A 26,025-nucleotide genomic window follows, 5' to 3' on the forward strand; every position below is an offset into this window, starting at 1 on the left:
TTCGTATCTTCGGTTGCCGGTTGCCGATAGTTATGTCACATATAGTGGACAATACCTTTTGCGAAGTAGTTGTTCCATCTGCCAATGTTACATCTGCCAACACATCCTGAAACACACACCCCTGGCTAGTCATTATTTTCTTTAGGTAAGCGGTAGCTACACTAGTTTTCGCTCCAGTATAAAATAATGCTTCACCTTGCATTCCGAACATCTCAAATTGGACGGATGGAATTGCTCTTCCAACAATGGTAGTGGAGACGCTGTTTATAGGTAGATACTGTGGGATCTCCTTGTTGTGTCCACTACATTTTGGACAGTTTGCACGGTAAACGCCTGGTGTACCACAGCCGTAACATGAGAACGAGGGGCCATGCTTGATTTGCGGCACACCTGTGCTTGTACTTGCTGCGTTAGTTTGTTGTTGTGACTGCTGTGCCTGTTGCGATTGTTGCTCCTTCTTCTTCTTGAAGCAAACATCTGCATTGTGGCTTCTTGGTCTACAAAATGAACACCGTTTCGGTACTTCCGCATGTTCAGATTTTTCTTTCACAGATGGCATGAGCTGCTTTACTTCAGCTAAAAATATTTCTGCATCCCGGCAACGTGCTATCAACTCGTCGAATGTTGTAAACGCTTCATGATGAATGCGCTCTCTGATCTTGATTGATAAGAGGCCGTAAACCATGTTCAATTGTACAATTTCACTTACGGAGTTATTCAAGAGAATAACAGTCGCTTCTTGCAAATAAAGCTGTGACTAGGTTCACGCACTTGTTGCCTTTGTTCGAAGAAGGTTAAAAATATTTTCCAATCAGGAGTTGGTGGCGAAAATGTTGAGCGGATTAATTCTATCGCAGCGGCAAACGTAGGTACGGACTCTTTCACGCCAATCCAACACGTTGCAGCGTAGTCCTCGAGTAATAGTAGCATACCGCGCAAAGCATCGTGCTCGGAAATTTTTTCGAGTCTTTATACACCGTTATAGCGGTCCCGTTGTCCTCGAAAGCGTGAAGTGCAGCTAAAATTTGTGTGAACTGATCTGGTGAAAACGTAGCCATGCTTGCTTTTTTCGGTGGTTATTCTTGCCTCTCAAATTATACATGTGTCCACTGACACTTTAATGAACACGAGGCAAATTACAACAAATACAAAATATATGTATGCAAATACTTTCAGCTTAGCTTTAAATATATTAGTTTGGACTGTCCGAAGCAATATCGGACGAGAACCGCACTCGTCAGAAGCCAGTGGCTGAATGAATGAATTGAAAAACTGAAAATATTTGCGAAGCGATGACAAGTGCTCGTCAGGGTTGCGGTATACATGAAAACATACAATATGTACAGAGTAGTATTACAATGGTATTCTCACAGAGTTGCATGTAAACAGTGTTGTGTTTTTATAACATAAATCAATAAGGTTATTTGATTGCCCGATTGACTCTCTACAAAAGCAAATTGCACAGTGCACATTCTCCATAATGCTGCCAAGCATGGTACAGATAAATTGGACTATGACGTCGAGGTTTTGATTTTAAAAATTAGTTCTTTTTTCAGCCGGTCTGCAAAAAGGAGGAAAGTTTTGCAACAGAGTTTTGAACATAACGAAATGCAGTGGATGGAAATTGTCAAACATGTCTCAACCAGGTTTTTATCGTTATGTCCTGCTATTGAAAGACTGATTAAAATATGGCCTGCTCTAAAATTGCATTTTGTAGAAAATGTAAATGAGTGCCCTCGCTTAATAGAAAATGTATTTAAGACGGAAGGCCGTGAACATACAGTTTTAGATTATTTATGTTTTGTACACAATATTATGTTTATTATTTGCATCCGTTCTTATGCAACCGTCGCCCACTACATAACCAAGGTAGCGGACCTCTTTGTAACAAAATTTACTTTTTTCCACATTGATTGTTAGCTTCGCTTCCCTTAAGCAACGAGCGACCTTTTCAAGTAAACACAAATGAGACGAAAAACTTTCTGAACACACTAAGAGGTCATCTAAATACACAAAGACGGACTCACGTAACGTAGCGGGTATGACTTTATCAATAAGCCTACACATCCTCTGTGCCGCATTACACAGACCAAACGGCATTACTGTAAAATGGTATAACGGCCTACCAGGCACCGTAAAAGCTGTCTTTTCTCTGGATTTCCTCTCCAAAGGAATTTGCCAGAAGGCATTTTTCAAATCAATGGCTGACATGTATCGCGTATTATGGAGACGACTCAAGATCCCATCGATATGCGGCAGAGGATATGCATCTTTCACAGTCCGTTCATTCACTTTCCTAGCGTCCAAGCATAGCCGATTCTTGGTTCCCTTAATTACCAGTGAAACGGGTGAGTTCCAACTACTATTACTTTCTTCGATTACCCCCATACTCAGCATTCTGTCGAGCTCTTGGTAAACTAACTTTTGTATTGCAGGAGATATGGGGTTATGACGCTGTTTCACTGGGAGATTTTCGTTTACGACTTCAATTAGGTGTTCTTCCAAATCAGTTTTGCCTAGACCCAGTACAGCGAACGACGGAAACTGCGCTTTCACTTTGTCTAAGGCCTGGGTTTCTGTGGGTGAGAGATCATGTTGAACCGCGTCGAACGATAGGTCGCCCTCGGCGGGTACGAGCTCTACGACGGCACTATCCATAGAGGGCTTTATCGATCCCCAATTGACTAGGTTAAGGTTGAAAGTCTTCCAAAAGTCGATGCCTAAGTAGACTTCCTGTTGCAGCCCTGGTACTATTAAAAACTCTAGCTCTTTTGTCATATCATCCCATTCGACCGGTAGTGTAATCACTCCTAGTACTGGGGTTTCGTTCCCATTCGCCGTTCCAATGTTCTGACCTGATATCTGCATCACCTGCTTTTCTTTCCCTACCAGAAATGTATTTGCGTTCTTGCCTAAGCAGCTAGCGCCTGCACCCGAGTCTAATAATGCTAAAGTATCCTTTCCGCCTATTTTTGTCTGTGCAAAGGATCTATTATCGCCTTTTACTGTCACTATAGTTGAAATTATTTTATTAAGGATTCTCTTATAAGCTTTCCTCTTATTTTGGTTAAGGCCAAGTTTATTTGATTAGTCTTAGCATTGTTACTAATGAAGATTCCTAGCACGTAAGGTAATAACAGAATTGTACAAATAATTTATTTAATTCCCTTTTCTATATCATTTTCTTGAAGTTATAAAACAAAAACTAGAGTCTAAGATACCTCTTCATGTAATTAGATTTTTCTTTTGAATTTTGAATTTTTATCTTTCTCTTGATTTTATAAAACAAAAACTAGAGCCTAAGCTACCTTTTCATTTAATTTGAATTATTTTGAATCTCCACAATAAAACCTGTTTTTGTACCTACATATGGAATGTGAAAAGAAAAAAAATGAGTTGCTAACTTGATCAGATTGGTGTGCATGTTGCACTAGTGCAACGAGAGGGGAAGTAGGTTGCACGGACCTTTGACTATACCGACATGGACTAGACTAGGACTAATTCAGACGGACTAGTGTCAGGATTTGGGCGCGCTGTAGAAAGAGAGGAGTCAGCACAGCGCCCATGGCTTCGAGTGCGCCGCGCCGAAGAGGGTGGGTAGACTCCAACGGACGGGACAGGATAGGACGGGCCTACGCTTTTCTGTGTTCTTCTGACTGCTTTCCTCCCTGTCACAAGTACATTTCTAATATGGCATGACACAACTATTTTTGATTACATAGCTGAAGGGTGAGCAGGTGGAAATTAACCACTCCCAACCGACGAGTTTTAGCTGGGCTCGCCACCATGCCACTTGCCACTCTGCTTTGCCCCAACAGCCAGTTATGTAACAATGGCGCCCAACGAAAATAGCCCGATCTTTATTTAGTTTCCCACTCTATTTCTATTCTCTATGTACTATCTCTTCAGCTATTTTCACTTTCGTCGCCAAGATTTGCCGGAAAAAAGCTCAAATGTGAGTGCAGAAAGTGAATTTTTAACGACATATTTACGCCTGGAAAGAAAATATTAGTTAGGTAAACAAGTTATATAATTTTGGGAAATTAATTTTAATAGGCCTTTAATATTTACTCATTTTCGCATAATTATTGATTAAGTCATTCACTATCTGCTCGTAGTTAGGGCTTTTGTGTCTACCGAGAAAAGAAGCAACGACCTTTTCAAAGGATTGCCACGCTGCTGCCTCAACTGATGAGAGTAGTCCTTTGAATTGATTATTGTTGATCAACTTTTTTATTTGTGGTTTGACAAAAATACCTTCCTTTATCTTGGCTTGAGAAATATCTGTTTCGACGAGTTTTAGTTGGGCTCGCCACCATGCCACTTGCCACTCTGCTTTGCCCCAACAGCCAGTTATGTAACAATGGCGCCCAACGAAAATAGCCCGATCTTTATTTAGTTTCCCACTCTATTTCTATTCTCTATGTACTATCTCTTCAGCTATTTTCTTTTCTTTCGGACAATTTAGGAGTTTTTAGCTAACAGCTTTTTGTATTAATATGAGGAGTTTTGTGGATAACACTGGACCACGAATTTCAACTTTTTCTCTTTACCAGAAACGCCGTTATGAAATTCGTATGTAAAACCACCCCGTGATTTCGAAAATCGGGTTCATTTTTGATTCTATGGTACCGTTTTTGAGATATTTGCAATTTACCGTTATTCGAAAAAACCAAAAAGATGGCTCCATTTAATTACGAACGGGTCAAGCAATTGCAAATAAGTTTACAGAATCGGAAAGATGATAAAATTTGCTAGAAATGCATCATACATTGTTTTTTGCTCAACCATATAGTTTTCGAGATATTAGCTCATCATTTCAGATTTTTGTTTTTTTTTATGAAAAAATATGAAAAAAATTACTCTTTGCGAGGGCAGCATTCCAAAACCACAACTTTTTTTCCAAATATTTTTTATTTACGTAAATATCTGTTTAATTAGAAAAAAGATAAGCTATCATCGAAGAAAATCGATGCAAAACTACGTAAGTTATAAGCGATCAAATAAAAATACCCAGGTTGCGCAATTTCAACGTATACCTCAAAACGTATGTATGGTATAAAGAAGAGTGAAATATCTAGCTATGCTCTGTTTCTATTTAGTTAAAAGTTCAATTTATGAATGAAATTACCCATATTTTTAACTTTTTTTTTTAAATTTATTTATGTTTGTACTATATTCAAACAATCTTTATCTTAATTTTATTTTACTATGTAGTCGAAATAATTATGTGTTCGACTTTGACGCTTATTCAGTTTAGGATCGGTTTCTCTTATGAGAAACCAGCAGTAATCACCCATCATTGCGACGTCCCAGAATCCTTGATATCGATTTTCAATTAATTTCATTTGCTGATGAAACCTTTCGCCATGTTCGTCACTTTCGTCGCCAAAATTTGCCGGAAAAAAGCTCAAATGTGAGTGCAGAAAGTGAATTTTTAACGACATATTTACGCCTGGAAAGAAAATATTAGTTAGGTAAACAAGTTATATAATTTTGGGAAATTAATTTTAATAGGCCTTTAATATTTACTCATTTTCGCATAATTATTAATTAAGTCATTCACTATCTGCTCGTAGTTAGGGCTTTTGTGTCTACCGAGAAAAGAAGCAACGACCTTTTCAAAGGATTGCCACGCTGCTGCCTCAACTGATGAGAGTAGTCCTTTGAATTGATTATTGTTGATCAACTTTTTTATTTGTGGTCTGACAAAAATACCTTCCTTTATCTTGGCTTGAGAAATATCTGGAAAAATTCTTTTCAAATAGTCGAATGCTTCGCCTTCTTTGTCCAAAGCCTTAACAAAGTTTTTAATGAGACCAAGCTTGATGTGTGGAAGTATGATTTTCTCTTTCTTGACAAGAGGGGTGTATTTGATGTTATCCACACCAACGGTAAACTCGACTCTTTCCGGCCAATCCTTTCTGACGTAGTGGTCCTTACGAGCTCGGCTATCCCACTTGCAGAGGAAGCAGCAGTGCTTGGTGTATCCACTTTGTAGACCGCATAGCATTGCAAAGACTTTGAGATCAGAACATATTTTCCAATCATGCTCTTCGTATTTGATAAATTTGAGTAGTTTTTGCATTTCCTCGTAGGATTCCTTTGTATTTACTGCATGTGCGATCGGGATAGAAGGCTTTTTGTTACCAATATGCAATAATACAGCCTTCAAACTCAGTTTATTGCTGTCTATGAACAATCGCCACTCTTTTGAATCATATATTTGACCAAACTCTTTGAATAAACCAGGTATGTCGTTGCAGTAGCATATACTGTCTTTCTTGGTATAGTGTTTGGAAAATGGTTCGTGACGAGTTCTACATCATCTATACCACCTTAACATCGGATGACACAAATTTAAATTGTTGCATACGAGAAGTGTGGATCTCGGCCTTTTCCTTGGATAGTTCCAAATCTCTTATCCAATCATTAAGCTGTGCTTGCGACAAAACGTTTCTCTCGTTTCCCATGCGAAATTCAGTACAATTTGATTCCCCGCACTCAGATATTACTGTTGACAATGGAACTGGATCCGCAACTGCCGTTGAATGTAGTACTGGTAATGTCACTGTAGGTACGCTGGCATAGGTTACTCTTCTTGATCTTCCAACGCCAAGTACTTTTGTTTGACAAATATAACACTCTATTGAATGGCAAGTAGGTTCTCTCCATATCATTGGTGTATCAAATTTTATTTGTTGTCCTGATTCCGACTGAATCAATTCTACTCGATACGATGTACACAAAGTGTTCGGTGTCCATGGTTTTTCAGCATTTTTAGGCTCAATGCCAAAATACTTGGAGTATAAAGTTTTGATATGATCTGAGAACACTCGTCGTCGCCTTATGATAGTATATTGGCCACACATGAAACAGAACATATCTGGATCGTTATTACACTCAAATTCTCGCGTCCTTTTACTCATTTTATTTATTTTTTAATAAATCACGGTTTTGTAATTTGACTTATGGACTGAACTATCTCCGGCGAGCCTTGCAGATGTTATGAAGTTTAAAGGCGCATTAACTCATATTTATACTCGGAACAAGAATAAAATTGAAACAATTAAATCTTACCTAGACAGAAAGGTTCCTTTTTATACGAAGTCGGGAAAAGAAAATACTACCTGCTTTAGATGTAGGCTTTAAAAATTGTCTGTGTCTAATAGTTTTGAAAATCTACCTGCATACTTACCCATAAGTGACGGAAATACATAGTTATAAACATGCCTACAGCAGGTTTCTAACCCAACCACTCTTCCTTTCGATGCAACCACTCTACCTACTATAAAACAATTCGAGTATTAAAAGTACTATTTGATTTATTTAAAGAAAAAGTATTATCATTGCTATGGTGTTATTCGTTTATCCGGATAATATCCCATTTGCACTTTACACCTTTTATATATGTATGTATACATACATTGAAGTTGCGCAACCTGGGTATTTTTATTTGATCGCTTATAACTTACGTAGTTTTACATCGATTTTCTTCAATGATAGCTTATCTTTTTTCTAATTAAACGGAGCTTTATGTAAAGAAAAAAATCTGAAAAAAAGTTGTGGTTTTGGAATGCTGCCCTCGCAAAGAGTAATTTTTTTCATATTTTTTCATAAAAAAAAAACAAAAATCTGAAATGATGAGCTAATATCTCGAAAACTATATGGTTGAGCAAAAAACAATGTATGATGCATTTATAGCAAATTTTATCGTCTTTCCGATTCTGTAATTTGCAATTGCTTAACCCGTTCGTGAGATATACGTAATTAAATGGAACCATCTTTTTGGTTTTTTCGAATAACGATAAATTGCAAATATCTCAAAAACGGTACGATAGAATCAAAAATGAACTCGATTTTCGAAATTAGGTTGATTTTTACGGGTTAATGCTTTTGGGTTTATAATATCCCCTGGAAAGTCTGGTCAATTGTTGCAGGCTAGTCGTATACCCCACGTCGTTGGTAGCTTATCCGCGTTATTTGCGTGTGCGTATGGAAAATCGTGATAGCACGGAACGAGTTGTTGGTGGACTGGGACTTTTTGCTACGAATAGGTGGATTACGCGTGCAGCGGCACGTGCTTTGGAAAACCAAGTAGTAGGCTCTATTCTTACCTAGATTGATACCGGGGTCCTGCATACCGTCGACTTTGTGCCAACCGACCTTTTTAATAAGTGTACATCCCGAATATTCAGCTCGTTAAGGGAAGAGACAACACATCAACCGGGTGTGGTCGTTAGCGAGCAACTGTCCATTCACCAGTCAAACACAACTTTAAGCTTTTATAGGAAGGTGGACCAGCTAGAGATGTCAGAGCTTGATCAACAAGGTTCTGCAGCAAACGATGACACCGCGCTGAATGAGCGACCCGTCGGATCTGGTGCTGAGCAACCAAAGACCCAGGAAAGGGCGCGAACTTCCACTGCGAGCGGCGTTGACCAACTGACAGAGCTAATGGCTACTACAGCACAACAAAATGATATGATCGCGCAATGCATGATCGAGGTGCACAACATGGGAACCAACATCGCGAATCTCAGCAACAGGGTCGCGGAGATAGAAACCTCTGCTCAAGCATTGAATCATCGTCCCGCTGTATCATCGACCCCAGATGCTGGGAATCAACGAGGAGACGCTGGAATTACGCATTCTAATACCCATCATAATACCCCTTCTAATAACACCCAAGCTAGGGATCGAACGCAACCAAATGACCACCAAAGCGCAAGAAAGTTGACTTAGAAAAGTGGCATATAAAATTCGACGGCACGAGCAAAGGTATGACGGTGGAGAGTTTCATTTTTAGGATAGAGAAGATGAGAGAACAGTACGAGATCTCCCACTATCAGCTCTTTACAGACTTCCACTGTCTCGTATCGGGCTCCGCGTTGAAATGGTACTGGCAAGTACTCGAAGACCACTCGGATGACCCAGACTTTGGATACTCCGGGTTGAGAGCCGAGCTGCTGTGCCATTTCAAAACTGCGGAGTCGGATTATGAGATAATCCGGGAAATAATGGAACGGAAACAGCTACCACAGGAAGGGTTTGATAAATTTTACGGAGAGGTTCATAATCTCACGTTTCGTTTACAAAAGAAGATTCCAGAGAAAGAATTAGTGGGAATACTTAAAGGAAACTTGAAACCTTACCTGGCAAATTTGATATTCGCGTCGAAGATGGATACCTTGGCAGAATTGAAGACGGAATGTAAGCGTGCAGAACGGGTCATGAAAGAAAATCGTAACAGAGCGAAAACCGTGAATGAATTGGCATTCCCAGAAATCCCACTAGTAGACGAAGCATTAAATACAAAGCCAATAGAAGCAATCGGTAACCCTGTTAGGAACAAACCCTAATATCAGCCACAGATGAGCATGCCTAGCTCGAAAGGCGCATCCCCAGTCAATGCCTCCACGTCACAGAACGGCCCAAAGTTCACCATCAACGCGTTTTGTCCATCACCATTCCATTTGATGCTGTGTTTTTCTTGTGGGATGCCTGTGGATTATTTCGTCAAAAACCCCTCCGAAGCGAAGAAGGAACTGCGTTGCAAGTCATCTTTCCACAACATGGTGTGTTTCGCATGTGGGGGTGACATGTCCTTTTGCGTCTTCAAATCTGAAAAGGGAAACTGTGCTCTGGCGGAGATAGCCTCTGGCGGACTCCTGCCTGGGCAAGGAGCCCCCCGGTCAACAACAACCATACCAATTGTTGAAAAGGGAAAGAAATAAAAAATGATTTCTGTGGTAGGAATGATAAGAAATGCGATGTGACCAAACGGGAAATGAAAAGTTTACATCAGCGAAAACTTGAATATGAGGCAGCTAGGAAAAGAATATTTTGCGAGTCCTTAGAAGGGAGCAGGGGTAGAAATTTTAGGAAAATTCAGAAAATGAGAGAGAAGAGGGTGGGTAGACTCCAAGGGACGGGACAGTATAGGACTGGCCTACGCTTTTCTGTGTTCTTCTGACTGCTTTCCTCCCTGTCACAAGTACATTTCTAATATGGCATGAAACAACTATTTTTGATTACATAGCTGAAGGGTGGGCAGGTGGAAATTAACCACTCCCAACCGACGAGTTTTATCTGGGCTCGCCACCATGCCACTTGCCACTCTGCTTTGCCCCAACAGCCAGTTATGTAACAAATCATACATCTATATTGAGTCGCAGGGCGTATGGGAATAAATGGGAAAAAGCGGATGAACTAGCAAAAAGGGCGCATCCCTTGAAGCTTGCTCCGTAGACGTCCCAATTAGACTGGGCGAGATTAAGCGAAGGCGAGAGGTGCACATGATCGACCAAGCGCGGAAGGCGTGGGTTTAAGGGCGGAAGTGTAAAGTGTCAAAGATAATGTGTAGATCTTACATGACTGATATTCTGACTGGACACTGCCTTCTGACGTCACATACCTTTAAATAAGGTTTGTCAGTGATAGCAGATGTAGGAAGCGCGGGTTGGAGGAGGAAACGATCGAGCACGTCTTGTGCTCGTGCCTTGCGAATGCCATGCTAAGACTCCAGCTATTAGGAGTAGTACAACTCTGTGATCTAGAAACAGCAAGTGGCTTGATTTCTGAAAAGCTTCTAGTATTTGCCAAGAGGACGGAGTTGTTTTATAACATGGGTTAACATCTTCGAATTGTGCTCAAACTTTGGCAATCTTAAAATCTAAATAGAACAACCACGCTGTGATCCTGATATCTATCTATATTTTGGCAGCATACCCCCTGTACTTGGTAGCACTTGCAGACATATGTACTGGTATTTAATATATTTTCCCCTCGACAACCCATACAATTTAGCTTTAAGTCTGAAAAACAAATTATTAAGGCTCTAAAATAAGTACATCACATTCATTTTAAATCATAAAAACATGTGCAATTGCTTTTTGTACAAAGCTCCTCACAGAAGTAAAATTTGTAGTATCAGCCTTGGGGCGATAATTTTTAGTTCAAAGGCTTATTTTGGTACCCCTCCTAACATTTTGGGACTTGTTGTACCTGCCGACCCCCTTTGTTAAGCATTAGTACTCTCTCTTTTTTTTAAGTGCAAAATTCCATACAATTTTATATGGAAAATACATCGTATTTTTCGCATGGTTGGATAATTTGTTTCAACTTTTTACGTAAACCTTTTATGGATACACATTCGTTGAGTGCCACCAACTCTCATAGTACTGATGATGATCGTTCCCAGCAGATTTGATCGTGATCCTGAATCCATGACTCAATGGAAAGCTACTAATCTGTTTGCCCAAAGATCCAACACTTCTCTTTTTAATGCCTCGCCTAAATTATATCCTAGGTGAAATGTCAATGAAGGAGCAATTTTTGTGGTAAGAATTCCATTGAAGTACTTTGAAAGTTATGCGTGGGTTAACGAATTTGAGGCAAATTTTGTGAGCAGTATTTTGAATTTTCGCCTCAGTGAAAAAAAAGAAAAGAGCCAAAATCGTGACTACTGCCTAAAAAGGACCGACATTGAAAAAAGAGACCAGAGGGTTGGAAGGGCCCATTTGTTGGAAGGGCCATTAAGGAGCAATATAGGAGTATTACATATATGCATACTTCAAAGTGTGACTTATAAATTGTTACCGCGCATGATAACATATATCCTTTATTGTAACTTAACGATTCGAAAAAAACCTTAATCACTGGAAATCGTCGATAAAGCAGTACAAGAGAAAAATTTAAATTTTTCAGCATAGTTTCCAATCTAAATTCAAATGCCAAATTTGGAAAGAAACTAATTTTATTAAATTTCTATTTTATTTTGTTGGCATATGTATTATGCGCCAATAAAATGCACTTACGGCTATACCATATTTATCAATGGAAGATGTCTTGTGTTGTGGTTTGTGTGATTTTGACTTTGAAAATTCAAAGTACACAGAAAATACGCAACGTATGGCCAACCTGGGATTAGGCCCATGAAAACCTCGGAAATAAAATGATTTCCTATACGAGTTTTAAGATTTTCACGAGTTAGAGTTTTACAAGGCATTTACGACATTTAATGAGTTTCTAATGGTCTTCTAGCGTTTTGAAACACAAAAAACACATAACTGTTCTTTCTCTCTATGCGATTTATTCGGATCTAATGAAAAATATTACATTCTTTTTTCAGCACTTTATCTGAGGAACAGCCCTTCAAACAAAATAGCCTAATATTATTCAGCATAAAGGACAAGAACCTTTTTGGAATAACTAGTCAACATATTGCTGAATGTTGTATTACTTTTGCTGATCTTATGGCCACGGAAAATGAACAAATTCATATGGAACTACTGCAGCCACAGTACTTGGGTTTGTCAAAGCAATAAAATTATCACTTAAAATCTCAGTTTTTCAGCGAATATTTAGTGATGCCAGGTAGTCTCTGTTAAATGCATTAAACATTAATATTAAATGACATGAGTACATGGACTAAACCCATGCACCTGGATGTATTTCACTTTCAAAATATCGAGATATTTGCAAAAAACTCATATGTCCAAAATTGTGGTAATGAAATTAAACCAAGGATATTTCTAGTGTATTTAAATCTTCTAAATAAGGGCTCAAGATATTTATTTAGAAAACATTTTAAAAGGATGAAGTGGGGAGCGAGGTATATGGGCTTTACCTTATGCGTCGCCTCACAGTGGTTCAATAAAAAATAAGGGGTTTAAAACGCGTTACAATCTTCATTTGCCATCCGATTTAAATATTTTATTAATTTTTTTCAACCAAACGTTGGAAATTTAAAATAGCATAATTGGGATTACTTTTTGTACTCAAACGTGTTTACATATTCTTTTAGATGGCATGGCATAGCCCCGAGTTTTTCACCTTAGACTATGTCATCTCTACTGTAGTTACATAGCCGCAAGATGCTTACGTGGAACGTGTCATAATCCTCATTGTGATAGTGTCACTCACGATCCTAAAAAGGAGAAAATTAACAAAAACAAAGAAAAGGAACTCACCATGGTGTTGTGAGTACTTTGCTTCTCGTGACGAATACCTATGTTCGAGACCCTTTAGATCCATTAATTACAAACAATTAAAGAAGTTTTTTCCGGGCAACATTAATCTCGGGGAAACCCATCATGATTATTTCTGCCATTAGGCATTTTTTGTAGCGGAAACATTTTATTTTATAGATGAAATTACCAAAAATTGTTTTTTTGGAAAAAAATATTATTTTTGAATTTATATTTAATTCTAGCAGGATACCCGTCGCGTCGCGTTGTGAAGGTGTAATTTAACGCATGCCTTCCCGTTACTCAAAGTCAAACAATCAGTATATAAGATTTTATTGATCTTCCCCATTATTTAATCTTCCCCTTTTTCCCATTTTTACCATTTATAATTTCATTATCCTTTTTTACACCCTCTACCCCTCTCCTTCTTTTTTCATAGATCCCTCATTCCTCTATTAGAAAATCTCCCCATACCACAATTTTTAAATTTTTTTCTTTCCCCATCATTTTTTCTCTCTTCCTTCCACTCTCTTTTAAATCTCCTTTCTCTTATTTTCTTCTTACTTTTTATACCTTAAAATTGCGATATTTTCTTCGATTCCATCAACTGGTTGAAGCTATAAACAAATAGTTGTGATATATTTCCGAGGAGACCCGGGCTTCTCTTCCAATTTCCGTCGTGCTACTTTCCATTTTTCTTACGATTTTGCGGGATGCGACCTACAGGTAAGTATTTAAGCCGACTCCGAACGGCATCTTCAGGTAGACGAATTTCCACTGAAAAGCTTTTCATAGCAGAAATACAATCGTAGTGTTTGTGAAACCACTGCCGAGGGTCGGCCGCATTGAAAAAAACGTTTTCCAAAGTTTTTTGATGTTGCTTTTTCCGGGGCTTGAACCGAGGATCTTCTGTATAGTAGGCGACCACGTTTAGTGAAAGAACGATACGAGTACTGAGTGAGTAGTATCAATACTTTTCCAAAAAATACTCGAGTATTTCGTACTCGATGCTTTTTTCCATGTACTGAGTAAAGTATCGATACTTTACCTCGATACTTTTCCCCGATACTTCACCAAGTGCCGATGGTCTACATGTTTAAGATTAATAAAGTTCAGTCCATTAACACCATAACTTGAGCATAAATTGAGATCGTCGAATATGCGATAAAAGCTCCCCGTTCAACTTAACAACAAGATAATAAAAAGCTGCTAGCTAAAGAAAATTCCAATACATTTTAACTTATAATGCAATAGAGCTTTTTCGTTTTATTGTGAAATTTTGGTGGATGGAGTTCGCATCTTTTACAGCATCGTCGGCGATATATTGATATTGAAAATGGTCGAAATCAGATTATATCCACGTCTTCTTTCAAAAATGGGGAAAAGGAACAATGCCTTAACAAATACTGATGAAGTGGTGAAACTTGGCGAGTAGATAAAAAATTGCGAGGCGCATTATAAATTTATTACAATTTTGTTAAATTGACGTGGCGCCGCCCACATTAAGTAAAAGAAAGGTGGTGGATAAAGCGCAAATCCCCACGGTACCAAAAGTTAAGGTATTGATATCATGCGTGATGAAGTCGGAGGATACACTGCGACTTCTGCAGAATCAAAATCCGAACATAACGAAACAGGATTGGAAGGTACTTACTGTATCTCGGCCTACGGAGGAAGGTCAGTTCTACATCTTCCAAATAAACAAGCAGGCGGAGGATATATTGTACACGCAGCTTGGAAAAATGTCCTTCGGTACAGGCAAAATTTATATGCGACTCAGGAAAAGAAGTCCCGAGGATAAAATCCCAACACGCTGGAAGTGGGCGAAGTCGAAAAGGACTTAAAAAGCTTAAGGGAAAAAGGCAGGTCGAGGTAGCCGACGTAACCACCAAGGTGTTAGAAGAGGACCAATAGCCAGATGGTGCTGTGAATCGCACAGAGGAACACCCGGCACAACAGTTACAGGAGGCTGAAGGGGGTTAGAACACTCTAAACCAAAAGGCCAAGGAGAGGACGACGACATCACGACGAAGGTGCTGGAGGGGGACAAACAGCCCAATGGTGCTGGGAGTCCTACAGATAAACCTCCAACACAGTATAATGGCGTCGAGCGAGCTCCTCCTAACCCTTGAGGGGGGTTCGTTTGACTTGGCACTGATCCAGGAGCCGTGGCTCTCATCGCGAGGAAAGGTTTCTGAACTTAGCGCACGCGGATTTGGCGTTTAATATTCGCAAACGGAAGGACGGGTGCGAGCTGTAGTAATGGTAAGGAAACAGCTGCATTCATATATGCTGCCTAATTACACTATTGAAGACCTCTTAGTGGTGGCCGTTGGGCAAAGGAATGAGCTGGAACTTATCCTGGCATCCTGCTACATGGCCCATGCTGCGGAGGTTCCACCGATGGAGTGAAAGAGTCTAGTACAGGACGAAGGGCGCAAAGGACGGTTAGTCATAGGCGCTGATGCAAATGCGCACCGCACGTGGGGGAGAGCAAATACGAACGAGAGAGGCGAATCTCTACTTTGTTACATCCTGCAAACCAATTTGCAGATAGCCAACAGGGAAAATGTCCCTACATACATTGGTCCAACATCCAGCAATGTTCTGGATATTACATTGAGCTCCGAGCGTGATATAACAAAGTATGATTGGATGGTTCTTGATAGAACATCCTTCTCCGACCATGCGTATTTCAGCTTCAGCATCCCCCTAAAGAGGGTAGAGAAGGGAGGAACCTTAAGAAACCCTAGGTCAACAAACTGGACTAAATTCCAGAAACAGGTAGAAACGAAACTGGGACAACCCAAAGAGGTTGCCAATGTGGACGAACTGGAGGAGTCTAATGAATTCCTAACAAGAACGCTTATGACTGCGTATAACAAAGCTTGCCTTCTAAGAAGATTCAGAGGAAAAGCAAAGCCGCCATGGTGGAGCAATGAGCAGAGTTTTCTAAGAAGACATGTAAAAGAAATGTTTAAGCTAGCAAAGACCGCTGAAAGCGAAGCGTGTAGGTACGAGTACAGGGATCTACTGAGGATCTACAAGTGCGAAATTTCCAGGGCGAAGAAAATCTCATGGAAAAGTTTCTGTACGAACATAGAGTGCTCCAGCGAAACAGCACGGTTGAGAAAGGTCCTAGCAAGGAGAAATATAGACCAGGAACTATTAAAGAAAGAGAACGGGGAATGGTCACGTAATAGTGAGGAATCCCTTGAGGTGCTTCTAGATACACATTTCCCATCGGGAGATGGTTTAGAAGAGCCAACAGACAGCACTCACTCTTCGATCACGGAGCGGGTAGTGCCGGACTTTGTGACCGATAACAAGATCGAATGGACAGTGAAGACGTTTTCTAAGCTTAAATCGCCGGCCCCAGATGGTATATTCCCAGCCATGCTACAAGTTTCAAGTAGGGCGGTCGTGGAATGGCTTAAAATAATATTCGATGAGTGCATAAGAGTGAATCATGTACCGCACTCTTGGAGAGCTGCTCGTGCAGCTTTCCTACCAAAGGCGGGGAAGATCGGTCACGTGTATCCCAAAGATTATAGACCCATTAGCTTAACATCATTTCTGCTCAAAACATTTCAGAGGCTGATAGATGTGTACATAAAGTCCAACATGAATGAAAAGCTGCTTTCCACTACACAACATGCGTACACCAAAGGCAAGTCGGTAGATACCGCATTGCATAGGGTTGTAATAAGCGTAGAGAAAGCCCTGGAATATAAGGAATATGCTCTAGGAATCTGCTGCATGTTAAATTGCAGGAAGATTACAATGTGTATTGTACGAGGCCACGAAATCAGTGGACAGGGGAACGCCGCAGGGAGGGGTGATATCACCTCTTCTGTGGACGCTGGTCATCAACCAACTGCTCACGCGATTTGATAAGGGACCCGTAAAACTTACGGCTTACGGGGATGACGTTGCATTTGTCATAAGTGGAAAGTGCCTTCCAACGATTAGCTCTTTGATGGATCGGGCGCTTCGGGATATTCATATTCAAATGTGGGGTTGAAAGTCAACGCGGATAAGACGGATATAGTCTTGTTTACAAAGAGGTACAGGGTCCCAAATTGGACCAGGCCCAAGTTAGGGGGGGGGGGGGTGACCTTACAGGAGAATCCTTGCACAAAATATCTAGGAATCATCCTAGACAGTAAGCTGTCGTGGAAGCTCAACGTGAAGGAGAGGGTGAAGAAGGCTTCAACGGCACTTTATGCATGTAAAAGAATACTAGGGTGTACGTGGGGCTTATCGCACTCTCTTTCTCGTTGGCTTTTACAGCGATTGTAAGCCCTATCCTATACTATGGAGATCTTGCTTGGCGGAAAGCCACACAAAAAGCAACCTACCTCAAAAATTAGAGGGGGTATGCAGACTATCTTTGCTTAGCACTGCGGGAGCCCTGAAAACAACCCCCACAGCTGCACTGTATGCCATTCTGCACATTACACCTGTAGACCTGGTAGCAAAGAACATAGCTTATCAACAGCAACCAGGCTATGAGCCTCAGGGCAGCTTGAGCGCCGACCATACGGCCATAGTAGTATAGCGTCATCAATCACAAGACCAACAGACTACCTGATTCCCTATCTGCGCTTCGAGGGCGATCTTAAGGCCACAATGGAGGTGGACGGTTGGCGCAAGGGTTCTCAAATGGCGGACGAGGCGATACATGCGAAGGAGTAGGGTCTGCGGTATACTGTGCTGATCCGAAAATAAACATATCCTACAGGCAGCCGGATTACTGTAGCGTTTTCCAAGCGGAAATAATAGCCGTAACCAAAGCTGTAGAAACCATGGAAGAAAATAGCCCAAGCTGCATTCGTGTTAACTTTTATATTGACAGTCAAGCAGCAATTAAGGCAATAATCTCGCATACCACAGCATCTAAATGCATGTTAGAGTGTAAACAGTCCCGAAGAGAATCGGGACAGGGAGAAGCATATATCTATATTGGGTCTCAGGGCATATGGGAATAGATGGGAATGAAAAAGCAGATGGACTAGCTAAAAAGGGCGCATCCCTTGAAGCTTGCTCCATAGACGTCCCAATTAGACTGGGCGAAATTAACCAAAGGCGAGAGGTGCACATGATCCAGCAAGCAGGAAAGGCGTGGGTTCAAGCGCGGGTCTGAAAGTGTCAAAAATTATGTGCAGGTCTTACCAAAGTTGCTTCTCTCATTAAAAAGAGAGGACTGTAGACTCATGACGGGTATTCTGACGGCACTGCCTTCTGGCATCACATGCCTTTAAATTAGGCTTGGTCAGTGATAGCAGATATAGGAAGTGCGGCTTGGAGGAGGAAACGATCGAGCACGTTCTATGCTCGTGCCCTGGGCTTGCCAGGCTATGACTCCAGCTATTAGGAGTGATACAGCTGTCACATCTAGAAGCAGCAAGTGGATTAAATCCTAGTAAGCTTCTTGTATTTTCCAAGAGGACGGAGTTATTTCATAACATAAGTCCTGGTTTTGATAGGGTTTTTCAGTTTGGTCGTTAAAACAAACTTCTGGTAACACAACGAACTTACTCAGTCTATGTGAGGTCCTAATGGACCGGTCAGTTCAACCTAACCAAACCTGGCGAGTGGATAAAAAAAGTTGCGGGGTACAATATATATTTATTACAATTTTGTTAAATTGGCGTGGCGCCACCCACATTAAGTAAAATAAACCTTAAAAGTTTTGGAGACCGTTAATCGAAAGCCGTTAATATTACTTTGCGGAAATATGATCTTGGTATTATATATAGACAGTTTTAATCTTAACAAAATTGCCAATACATATATACTGCCAGAAGAGATATACTTATCAAACGTTACTACAAGAATTCTAAGGGTCCCCTCTTCCTCCTTGTCTCAAAAGGTGGACCGCAAGTTATCTCTCTGGTCGGCAGGCATCGGTACAATGACGGAACGTGACATCTAAACCCAGAATAATTTGACAAAGGGTGCCACAGAGTGGTGTACTATCTCCGCTTTTGTTTAATTTCTACATGTCGAAGCTACTTTCGCCACCAGAAGGGGTTACCGTTGTTTCTTAAGCTGATGACTGCACGATAATGGCTACAGGTCCCTCATCGATGAGCTATGTAATAAAAGAAATAACTATCTCCCTTATTTCCCAGTTTTTTCGCCTCGTGCAACCAGACATTGTCCCCGTCCTATGATTTTTAGGCGGGTTTTTTTAGAACATACACAAAACAAATATCTACCATATTGGACATCAACGTCGATGGCATTACGCAAACGACTACCAAAAATACGGGGTGTGAACTTCGAACAGGATCTACAATTTGGCGGGCATGCATCCGCAGCTGTAATTACAAAGAATCTAGAGTCGTAACAAAATACACAAATGTCTTGGCGGCAGCCATTGAAGTAAAGATAAATAGACGCTCATTAATACTTACAAAGCAATTGGCCGGCCGCCTGTATGCTACGCGTCCCCGATATTGTCGCATAGCCTAAAGGTTACTCACTGGAAAATATACAGACCTGTAAAAACACCGCTCTCAGAATCGATACGGGCTGTTTTCTTATGTCCAAAGAGCACCACCTACATAGTGAAGCGAGAGTATTCCCAAAGCAGTCGGTTCTATGTACCGGAGCGACTCGGGATTTTTCCCGACCAAGGACTGTCACTTTAGTGTGACCCCATTTAATTTGTTGCGTCCCTCCTACAAATTGTCATCCTCCCAGCAGCTCCTTGCATCAGGACTGCTCCATATTCTCTTACTTCGGGAGAGCATCGAATCCAATCCGGGTCGGTCTCCTGACCCCGGTCCTGAGAAATGGTTTTGCTGCATCTGCCGGAACGGAATCTTTTTGGGACGGTCATACTCTGTTCAGCGTGTCTCGTGTAAGGGATGGTTGCATCGGACAGGTTGTTCTGGGCTTGATCCCGAAACCCGACGTCCAAGTAACTTTTATAAATCTTTTGTGGCTCCTTGCTGTTCACGCCCAAGGGCGTCCCGTAGTCTACGCCTAAGCGCCCTCACTACCTTCCAGCAGCCCCGCTGCTCAGCAAGCCACAATAAGTACCCGTTGCTGCTCGCGCCCCACGGCGCGAACAACTCAAACAGCTGCTACCACTCATAACTACTACTTTCGTAGTAGAGTCGGTAGCAATGCTGATCATCAGCCCCTGCCCCCGTCTTCTTCCCCCCCCCCCCCTCTTTCCGGCAGTAATCGTGTAGGTCAGGGAAGCAGACTCTTAGTACCTACCTCCGTTTGCACCGTTTTCCAGCACAGAATATATATGTTTGCGACATCCGCCCAATCCAGCTCCTGCCTTGGGTGGTGACATTTTCCTAGATGTTCTGGTCTCCGCGACGGCAACCCCACGACGGGTTTCATCGCCCCATGTTGCCAGGTCGCAACCCCAAATCATCCGGGTACCCCAATGCTTGCCCAAGGACGCCCAGAGCCAGGGCCACAACAGCAATTGCGTCCTGGCCCTCCACAACCCAGGCGTAGTCACCCGTCACTTACCCCCAGAGTGGCGACGTCTCCCCTTATGCACTTCAGAATCCTGCAGTTAAACTGTAATGGACTAACTGGGAAGATTACGGAGATAGTCGATTTCATGAAGCGGCACAGCATCCGCATTGCTGCGGTTCAAGAGACTAAACTCACAGCAAGATCTGCATTGCAGACCTGCTCTGGGTATAATGTCCACAGGAAAGATCGCGAGAGCGGAAATGGAGGCGGCCTCGCGTTTATCATACACCACTCTGTGCAATAATATATATTTGATCCTGGCATCGACCGCAGGGACAATGTCTTAGAACGTCAAGGCCTATATGTCCGGTCAGGCGATGCAAACCTAGAAATCATCAACATCTACATCCCTCCTGCCACCTGTTGCCCCAGTGGATACCGCCCTAATATCAGAGCCTTACTCACTGGCAACAATCGCATTATCTTAGGCGATTTCAATGCCCATCACGATCTATGGCACTCAAACTTGCGGGCGGACAGTAGGGGTGAGATGTTGGCGGATCAAATAGAAGAAACGACGTTCTGCACAATAAACGGAGACGCCCCACACGTATGGTAGGAAGCTGTCACAGTTCGCCAGATATCTCAATCGTGAGCGCAGAACTCGTAAGCTGCGTCAACTGGCAGCCGATGGTAACATTGGCATCCAACCACTTGCCTATACTTATTTCGCTCGAGCGTACCGCCCACTTCATCGTCACCGAAAAACGCACTTACATAAACTTCAAAAAAGAAAAGTGGGAAGAATATAAATCTTTTACAGACAACCGCTTTGCTGCCCTCCCTATCCCGACTGATGCCCGCCAAGGGGAGCGTGCCTTACGTAGGGTCATTGAATCCGCCTCGGCACGTTTCATTCCCGCCGGGAGAATTCCCGAAATCCGGCCCTACTTCCCGGCGGAGGCCGCAAACTTAGCGAGAGAACGTGACCTTATAAGACAGCTTTATCCAGGCGACCCCCAAATAAGGGATATAAACGAACGCATCAGATTGCTTGTGGATGAACACAAGCGGGCGAAATCGGAGGAGCACCTAAGAGGTGTTAACCTCTCTACCGGTGTGGGTAAACTTTGCTCCACCGTAAAGTCCCTATCGAATCCGACTAAGCACAAAGACAAAGTTTCCATCGCCTCTGGCGACAAAGTGCTGTCGGATGCGAAAAAATGCGCGAGCGCTTTCTGCCGACAATATATAATGCATCCTACGGTCGATAAAGATAGACGGAGAGCCAACAGACACGCACATTAACACAAATTCAGCGCGTCACCAATCACCATCACCGCTAAAGAGGTTGAGGACGCCATTGGTCGCGCTAAACCATCCAAAGCAGTGGGCCCAGACGGCATAGCCATGCCGATGCTTAAAAGCCTAGGGAAAAAGGGTTTCAAATATTTAGCGCATGTGTTCAACCTGTCTCTTTCCACCTTTATCATACCCGAGAAATGGAAAATGGCCCAGGTGGTCCCGCTACTAAAGCCTGGGAAATCAGCTAACATAGGAGAGTCGTATCGTCCGATATCTCTCCTATCGCCAGTAGCAAAGACGCTTGAAGCCATTTTGCTCCCTTATTTCCAAGCAAATTTGCAGCTAGCCTCTCATCAGCATGGCTTCAGAAAACTCCATAGCACTACCACCACGCTAAAAGCCATTTGCACCTAGATAAATTGCGGTTTAACTCAATACCCCCACCATAGAACAGTACTCGTAGCGCTAGACCTATCAAAAGCTTTTGATACGGTCAACTATGGATCGTTACTGCAAGACCTGGAAGGGTCTACCCTTCCCCCATGTCTTAAAAGGTGGACCGCAAATTATCTGGGTGGTCGGCAGGCATCGGTGCAATTTAGAAACGAAACATCAAAACCAAGGAGAATTAAACAAGGGGTGCCACAGGGTGGTGTCCTATCCCCACTTTTGTTTAATTTCTACATATCTAAGCTACCTTCACCACCGGAAGGAGTCACAATCGTTTCCTGCGCCGATGACTGCACAATAATGGCCACAGGCCCAGGCCCAAAGATCGATGAGCTATGCAATAAAATAAACAGCTACCTCGCTGACCTCTCCAGTTTTTTCGCCTCGCGAAACCTGGCATTATCACCGACTAAATCTTCCGCGACCTTATTTACAACATGGACGTCCCAAATGTCGACCATTTTGAACATCCACGTCGATGGCACTACGCTTCCGACTGTCCTACACCCCAAAATCTTGGGTGTGACGTTTGATCAGGATCTACATTTTGGTGAGCACGCAGCCGCATTTGTTCCGAGAATTCAGAGCCGTAACAAAATCCTCTAATCCCTCGCTGGCAGTACCTGGGGAAAAGATAAAGAAACGCTCATAACTACATACAAAGCAATTAGCCAGCCGATTACGTGCTACGCGTCACCCATATGGTTTTCAAGCCTAAAAATTACCCACTGGAAGAAGCTACAGGCCTGCCAAAATACTGCTCCCAGAATTGCCACGGGCTGTCTTCTTATGTCCCCATAACACCATCTGCATAATGAGGCGAGAATACTCCCCATCAGGGAAAGAAATGAGATGCTGACCAAACAGTTCCTGTTGAATACCCAGAACCCTGAGCATCCCAACATACATCTGATTGATGAACCAGCACCGCCTAGGGGCTTAAGGAGTCATCTCCGTAAGCATTTTGAGGAAATACGGCACCTGAGAACCCAGCCGTATAAAGCGAAAAAACACAAGCAGGTCCTTGGTGAACTCCATAAACAGGCGTCGGACCTTTAAGCTGTGAATTGCCCGGTGAATCCAGTACTTAAAGAAAAGTATCCAAAACTCGCGCGGAAGAGGAACGCATACTCCCCAGGGAAACGCGTGTCACTCTTGCTCAACTTCGTTCTGGATACTGTAACAGGTTAAACTCTTACCTATCCAGAATCAACCCCGACATACAAAATGTATGCCCCGCTTGCAATGTGTCCCCACATGACACCAACCATCTCTTTAATTGTAATTTGGAACCAACACCTCTAACACCCCTTTCCTTATGGTCCACCCCCGTTGAAACTGCAAGTTTCCTTGGACTCCCGTTAGAGGATATTGATGACAATGTGTGATCGGTCGCGGCTGTTAGGTGGGGCGAAGCATTGCTACAACAACAACAACAGTATTCCCCATTAGGGCGGGAAATGGAATGCTGAGCAAACAGTTTCTGCTGATTACACAGAAACCTGGGCATTCCAACAGACATCTAATTAAAGGACCCTGTCCTCAGGGTCTTAAGGAGTCATCTCCACAAGCATTATGAGAAAATACGACACTGAGATCTCAGCAGTATGTAGAAGAGCAACAAAAAAGGTACTCAGTGATATCACAAAAAGGCCGCGGACCTCCATGACATGAATTGCCCGGCGAACCCCGTTCTTAAAGTTAAATACTCTGAGCTCGAAGAAGGGGAAATCGAACAAACTATGGAGACGCGCGTCAATCTAGCTCAACTTTGATCTGAATACTCTAACAGGCTAAACTCTAACCTATCCCTCCCGTTAGAGGATATTGGTGACCATTTGTGAGCGTGCGCTCCTATTGAATGCAGCGAAGCACTGTTACAACAACAACAACCAGTATAGATATGTCAGTGCAAAGTAAAGAAATAGATGGCTTTCAACATCATCAAGGCGTCTATGACGCTGCTTGCAAGATTAGCCGATTTTCCATATAAGAAAGATATTAGATCTGTGTTCATACTCGTATTTAGTTAATCTCTCCACAAAACGTTTAATGAAAGAAAAAGGGTTCAAGGGACTCCGAGGAGAATAAGACCCAGCTTCTCTTCCAATTTGCTTCGTGCTACATATTTCATGCCGATTTCGAACGGCATTTGCTAGGCAGATGAATTTTCAGTGAAAAGCTTTTCTCGAGAGAAATACACTCGGAGTGCTTTCAAAGCCACTGCCGAGGGCCGAGCCGCATAGAAAAACTTACTACTAATTGAAAAAACTTGTTTCTAAAACTTGGATGTTGCTTTGCGCGGGGGTGAACTCACGGTGTAGTAGGTGGAGCAAGCTACCACCACACCAAGGCGGTCGGCGTGCATGTCTTATTAAAATCCATGTTTATTAGGTTTCAAACACATGTTTATGTTTATGTTTATTAAAAAGAATTATTAGTACAGCAAAATTATAGATCTTTCATAGTACAACAAAGCAGGAAAATATTAATAATAAAAAAAAAATTAAATAATTACAAAATAATACACTGAAAGAAATGGTGCTAGTAAAATCAACAAATCGGTTCTGTTGTTCTTCACTTAACGGAGATTCGGTGTAATTGATCGAAATATGGTTAATTCGACCTAGTTCTTTGTCAAGCGAACAAATTAGTTTAGTCATTTCAACAGAAGAGAAATTATCGCTCTTAAGTTAACAAAATTTTGTAAAATTGCCAATTTCCTAATCAATATAACTGATTTTTCTGTTAACACAACTTGATATTACAGGTCATTCCAGCGGCGATCAACTGTCAATAGATACATAAACAAATTTCAAAGAGAATTTTATGCTCACTCCGCTCCATGGTTCAACTATATACAGGTTGGCTCATCTGTAAAGCAACAAAATATGTCTGTTCAAATTGTCAAAATCTGTGTATTGGTGTTGGTGCGAATGGTATGGAATGGAAACATAAAACTTAGCAGTTTTTGTATGTGTAAGTAAAATGTTGCCAATGTGTTGGTTTCATTTTGAGTTTGACATCTCCTTTTGACAATCCCTTCGACCATGCATTGACATAAATAAAATCAGCTGATGAGATGAGCCAACCTGTACATAACTGAACCATGCTCCGCTCTCTACTTTGTACTTATGACGATGGTGCCACTTGTAAAAAAAAAAAAAACACCAAAATAAGAAAACCATCAAATCGAAAAAACATACAAAATGTGGAAACAATAGAAAACTAGTTTTTCAGTTACCAATACAAAACAAAAAACCCTTTTTTGAATTTACTGTGCAAAAAATTATGAGATACCGGGACACCTATCTATCGGGTACAATTTTGCAACTTCTCGTCCAAGCGAAATGCAAAATTGCGCCCTCTTGTTGCAAAAGTTTTGCTTGAACGAACAGGATTTTTCCAAAGTTAGTAACATTTTGTTCAAGTTTTTATGAATTTTCACTCACGCAAACGAATCTAATAAGACAACAAAAAAAAAACATCTTTTTTTAATGTTGACGTGTCCGGCAAAATAAAAAGTTTGAGTTGTTTTGGAATCGTTTCAACTTAAAGTGTTACGAAAATTAAACTTGCCGAATTACATGTAAAGTTACTCCAGTGGTGAATTACCTTCCTGCGATTTGATTCTTTACTTTTCTATAACTTACAAGTTTCCTTTTTAAAATGTTACGTCAAACATTTATACTACAAGTTTTATTCGAAACAATCAAGTGTGGCAATTACATACGAGAGAAGAAATTGAGAATGAACTGAGCTGCAACTGAAAGAATTGAGAATCAGTTTTGTGACTACTATTTTCATTTCTATATTCATATGTATGTATATGTAGTAAGCATGCATA

At 41.5% G+C, this 26,025-nt stretch overlaps 1 protein-coding gene across 6 annotated transcripts in view; it reads left to right on the top strand.

Moving 5' to 3' along the window:
• Positions 1-26,025, top strand: part of stac (C2 and C2B_Munc13-like domain-containing protein staccato) — a 2,073,982-nt gene that overhangs the window by 1,887,168 nt on the left and 160,789 nt on the right. For 4 of the 6 annotated variants that reach the window (XM_067759977.1, XM_067759979.1, XM_067759975.1 and 1 more), the window contains one exon: positions 12,134-12,312. The exons of the other annotated variants lie outside the window; for them this stretch is intronic. In XM_067759977.1, coding sequence (XP_067616078.1) covers positions 12,134-12,312 — 179 coding nt within the window. The remainder of the gene's footprint in view (positions 1-12,133; positions 12,313-26,025) is intronic. 6 annotated transcript variants of the gene reach the window in all.

The sequence above is a fragment of the Eurosta solidaginis genome, chromosome 1, assembly GCF_040869045.1.
Source record: "Eurosta solidaginis isolate ZX-2024a chromosome 1, ASM4086904v1, whole genome shotgun sequence".
NCBI lineage: Eukaryota > Metazoa > Arthropoda > Insecta > Diptera > Tephritidae > Eurosta > Eurosta solidaginis.